Raw genomic sequence first — 5,443 nt, 5'->3', positions numbered from 1 at the left:
TTGCCCAGGATCGAGGTAAGGCTGACTGGCCTGTAGTTCTCAGTGGTGTCTAAGGGCCTGCTCTTTTTCCAGGGAAATTACACCAAGTATTTATTCAATTTCCCAATACTAGTAGGAATTGTCAACACAAACTTACCTCCTCTATGCTGGTATTTTAAATTACGAATCTGCTACCAGTGCAGTTTTCACCAGGCTTGGATTCCTTTATGGCCTGAGACTATGACCAAAGTTTTAATACACAAGGAATCAATGCATTCATTTTTAGGAGGGGAAGCTTAAGGGAGCAAGAGCTTAATTTTACTCTCACACTGATATGAGAGCATGGAGCTGTTCTACTTTATCACGAGGGGATGTGCACGAGAACAGAACTTTATCGAGTCCTGGGCATGCACACAAACAGGACTTCAGGCAACTTCACATGAAACTTAGGCAGGGATTTTGAGAACTACAGTGATGGGTTTATTTACTTGGGCTTCTAAAGAGAGATTTAGATGGAATTCAAGTCCTTTCGTGCAGCTAGGCTCTAGCTCCTCTGCACTCAGTTCTCCATCTGCAGAATGAGAACAGTAGTTTCTCTCTTATCTCAATGGAATGAGGAAAAATATCTTAAAGACTGGGACATGCAAAAACATTATGAAAGAGGTCATATAACTAGGATGTATACTGAATGGCTGAACAGTTTAAGATAGAATCATAAGATCATTGAAAAGTGGGGCCAGAAGGGGCCTCCACAGATCATTTAGTCCAACCCCTTGCCTAAGGCAGGATCATCCCTATCCAAACCAGGATATACAAATCCGTAATCTAACCTCTTACTAAAACTGCAATCAACCCTGACACAACACAAAGCATAACACCCTAACTTGCCACAGGTAAAGCTGGGGACCACAGCAGCCAATGTCTTGCTTCTGTAAAAAAAATGTTGTTAATATACACAGAAGAGCTATCCCAGGTAGAGAGCCCTCGCTTTGGCTACAGAGGAAGGCAGAACACCCCCACATTATCTCATAAGCAGCAAAAGTTGTATCAGGTGAAGGTGAAAGCACCTTGGTGGGCCAGATTTGTGCTGTACTTGATCTGCAGATAAACCACAGACAACTTCAGTGCTCAAACTGCTTGGTCAGGTGTCCAGTGGTTCCTTGTACTCCTGTACAGAGCAGCTGGTGATATCCAGGTTTCTCTGCTCAGTGCCCCCTTCTTGTAACCTGACTTTGACCTGGTAATCTGTGCTTCCCTCCTGGTTTTTTCCATCCATACTCATGTGATTCCTATGTTTCTTGTGGCCCTTTCCTTGTGTAGAAGAGGAAGTCACAGGTGTCCAAATTGGTACATGGGCACCAAACAGACACACATCCTTTATGGAGAAAGCGGGTGCTCTCTGAGGGGCTCTGATTTCCAAACCAATTTTCCTGTCTTTATCCTATGATCGAGCTCCACTGCTTTTTCTTTTTTCATTGTATCCCATGGATTTAATTTATTCTGCGTCCTGGGGCTCCCCAGTTTGACTGAGAAGATGGCCCTTCTTTCTAGGTGGGCTCTGTCTACCTCACTGGGACATCTCACATACAGAAACTTTTCATCAGCACTAGTTAGTGAAATAGGGCTGTAATTATTAAGAAAAATAAAAGAGAAAAAGAGAAGGAAATAGATCCTTACAAATGTTAAATGTTCAGTGCTGCTGATCAATTCTCCCTGGATGAACTGGGTTTAGTTTAATTCAGGGAGTTTCAACGTCTGCTGATAATAAACCACAACAACCTGCAGGAGCAGGCTTCCAAATCAAATCAAATTTAGCTGATGTGGTTTTATAAACCAGAAATAAAGCTTGGCCATTTCTGCATGCTTTTGCTCCAAGTTAAGAAATACAACAGGTCAGGAAGACAACACACACAGGGCTACACGTATGTGTGAGATTGAACCTCCTGCTTTATGCATTGCAAGAACAAAACAGGGACCTGCACAAGCAAAGCTAACCAAGACAGTTTCCATTTCTGAGTCTCCCAGCTGTGGTTCTAAGGAATTGGGAAATCAAGTCTGAACTCCCTGTAACTACAGAAGCCTGGAAATCCCCATAAAAATTCCTCCATAAGTGCATAATGTTTTTCTGGGCTGTGTACTGAGACTTGCCAGGATTGCTTTCTGAGAAGCAAACTGTTTACTGAATGCAGTTTACGGTCCTGGATGCAATCACCTCAGAACAAGTCAAGCCCAGCTACTGAACAGACAGGTGCACTAATCAGTAAAATAACATGAAAAAATTATGTTTCTGGTAGATGCCCTGAAATAGGGTTAGGTCTAGACAAAGTTGCTGGCCATGAACTAGTGTTAGGACTGCGGTTGGTTGGTGGCTGTGGATTAGGATTAGGGTGTTATCCACAGGGTTATCCCATCCCAGTGCTGCGACTGGGGTTCCCTGGTAAAGTAAAGGTCAGAGTTAGAGCCAGATCATAGCCTTGGCTGGAATAAGTACTGGTGCTGGATAGTGGCCTGGGGTATGGTTAGGAATAGAGCTCATTAGTGTTCCTGGGATATTGATGGAGCTGAGTCTCGGTGACCCTGGTCTAGGTTAGGGCTGGATGGTGGTCCTAAGCAAAAGCTAATACTAGGGATAGGGTTGGAGCTGCTGGATGGCCCTGGACTAGGCAGCAACATTTCTAGTCAGGCAAGGGTGAGAGATTCAACTGATTCATGGCTCATTATAATCTACCTGATTCCTTCTAAATACTTCATTCCACGGGTGTTAGCAACCCGCTCTCCTTTTTGCTGCTCTTGATGTTCTGCTAATCAATCTACCCTTTCTTTGGCAATTCTGCTGTCTATTAGGTGCTTCTAGTAATGTAGCTCCTGTTTAACAGCAGTGATAGCTGCTTTTAACTAAAACATGAGCTAAAAACATTAGCTCGGGGAAACATTTGCTCAGGTGTGGAAACAACTTTCAGTGGAGTGCCAGCTGCACTGCCAAGATGCTCAAGAAGGCTAGAGTTTGTCTTATAAGTCTGAAGGAGATGCCCATTTAACTCCAATGACTAGGGGACTAACAAAGCAACATTTTGATTATTTTTTTCCTATTTTGTTATTTTTTTTATACAAAGTAGCAAATGAATGCACGCTCCAATAAAGTTATATTTATTTTCGCTTCCATCTTAAATGGAATACTAAAACCCTAAGCCCATAGGGTATTACTACGGCATCTTATTTAATTTGTAATGGGAGAAAAATGTATGTTGTGTTATGTGGGATGATGCACCACGTCCTCTGCATCCCCCTTTGCAAAATCCTAAATCTGCCCATGCTGCTTGGTGACCCCAAATTGAGGTATGGGCTGGATCTGCACGGTGGCATGTGTTGGAGCCAGTCAGTGTCTGTCTAATTAGGTTTGGGATTAGTGACTTAGGGGTAGGGTTAGAGGTGGGAGCTGGAGGATTGAAATGAAGGGGCACTCCATGCAGGGGTGGAGGTGAGGGTGCAGTGTTGCAGGTGCATCCTGATTCTTGCTCCACCCTAACTTGAAATGCTGCTGCTGCCACTGCCAGGCAGTCAGTTTTATAGTCAGGCAGTGTTAAGGGAGTCAGTTGACTTCAGGGTTCATTATCACCTTCCTGATCCCTTCTACACTCTTCATTTAACGGCCTTGAAGCTCCACCAATGCAGCTATCCTTTGTTCTGCAATGTTGCTGTCTGTTTGCTGCTCCTGATAATGAAGCTCCTATCTCACAGTCCTGCAGATTGCTTTCAGCGCTTTCTGATGAACCTATACGTGTGTTTGCCTCAATCTTAGACTACTAATATGCAAGGGCCTACGGCTGTATTATTCAAAGTTTCTAGTTTATTTTTAACTGGAGAAAAAGGTGTTGTTTTATAGATGATGATGCACCTCACTACCTAGACCCCCTTTTCAAAAGTCTACATCCATCTATGGGTGTAGAAATGACTCTCAGTGAATCATTGGAGGCACTGTCAAGATACTTAAGAAGGCTAGATTTTGTTTTATGAATCTGAATAATGTTGGGGAGTCCTGAACACGCCTTTTTGCTGTCTTGGGTGTGTGGCTTCATTCCTCCTCCCAGATACTTTTATCCCAGGAGCAGTTCAGTCTGAATCGCTGTGGCATGTGAGAAGAGAGGACTGTGAGGGGCCGGTTCAAGGGAGGTGAGATGCAGAGGCCAGTGATCACACTCAAACCTAATAAGGCAACCCTAGAAAAGAGTGGTTACAGACCATGACTCAGTTTCCCTGCTCCTTACTGAATTGGCCGAGACATCCTTATCTCAAATGAAGGAATGGGAATACAGAAATCTGAGCCTGAATGGTACAAAACTCCCCGACACAAAGGCGGAGGTGTGGGAGTCAGGAACTAGCCTCAAGGCCTGGGGATGGACTGTGAGGGACCCAAGACCTCGCCACCGGGTAGTGAGTATGTTTGTGTACTCTCTGCTGCGTGTAGCTGCTCTTGTTAATATTGCCTGATGGATAACAGGCCAATAAAGCAGTGTATAGTTTGGAGGAACTTGCTTTGGCTTCTCTTGTACTTTTCCAGAAAAAATAAAAGCCCCCAGAGATATCCCGGGTATCAAAAATGATTTAACTGTAACAACTTCTTCCGCAGGTGGGCCCTCATTGTCCCCAAAGGTGCAAAGTGCTGGGGCAGGCCTCCTCCATGAACCTACACCTTCCTGAACCCCTTGGTCATCTTACGTCGAGTTTAGATGATGGATTGTATAGGACGGTTTGGATGATCCTGCCTCAGGCACAGGGTTGGGATTCGAGGACTCCTGGAGGTCGTCTCCACACTTACGAGTCTAGGATCCTATGCTTCTGTGACTATAGGGCTCATGAAACAATTTCCTTTGCCTATGCTGTGTCAAGTTTGTTGTGTTATTTTTTCAAGAAACTGTATCATTTATCAAATCGGCGCACATCCCAAATCAGTTTTGGCTTTGATCTTAAACTGGATAATGGAGGGCCAGCCCCCTAGCCTAGTGGTAAAACTTCTAGTGTCTCTTTAACTACAGGTCCCTTCCAGCTCTTTAGGACTCCAGTGGCATGGTGGGATTGCAGCTGGAGGACTGCTTATACTGATGTGACAACTGGGGTGTTCACACCAGCGCTGTGCTGAAAAGCGAGTACTGGCAGGATCCTCCAATGCTCGACAGAGGGGAAAACAAAGTAGCCTGAGAAAGCAGAGGGAAGCCGACACCACGAAGTGTAGGCACAAGTCAGGCGTTGCTTGGAAAGGATGCGTTCTGCCCATGCAGGTTTCTACGGTGGAGCGGGCCCCACCACAGAGTGGGCCCTTGCCTGGATATAGGCTTGTGTTGCAGCTGGCACCCATGATATACAGGAGAAGAGAGGTGGAGGAGGCCAGGATTGGCAGCGGTGACACACAGGAGCTGGAGAGGTCAGGACTGGCAGTGGTGACACGCAGGAGGTGGAGGAGGACAGG

General features: G+C 45.2%; 1 protein-coding gene across 1 annotated transcript in view; it reads left to right on the top strand.

Annotated features, from left to right (window-relative positions):
- Positions 1-5,443, top strand: part of LOC109289268 (putative phosphoenolpyruvate synthase) — a 58,782-nt gene that overhangs the window by 2,172 nt on the left and 51,167 nt on the right. Inside the window, 1 exon segment of the mRNA XM_019505261.1 lies at positions 2,274-2,427. Coding sequence (XP_019360806.1) covers positions 2,274-2,427 — 154 coding nt within the window.

This window comes from Gavialis gangeticus, unplaced genomic scaffold, assembly GCF_001723915.1.
Source record: "Gavialis gangeticus isolate Ggan-Ray unplaced genomic scaffold, GavGan_comp1, whole genome shotgun sequence".
NCBI lineage: Eukaryota > Metazoa > Chordata > Crocodylia > Gavialidae > Gavialis > Gavialis gangeticus.
This window is presented reverse-complemented; position numbering and strand designations above follow the sequence as displayed.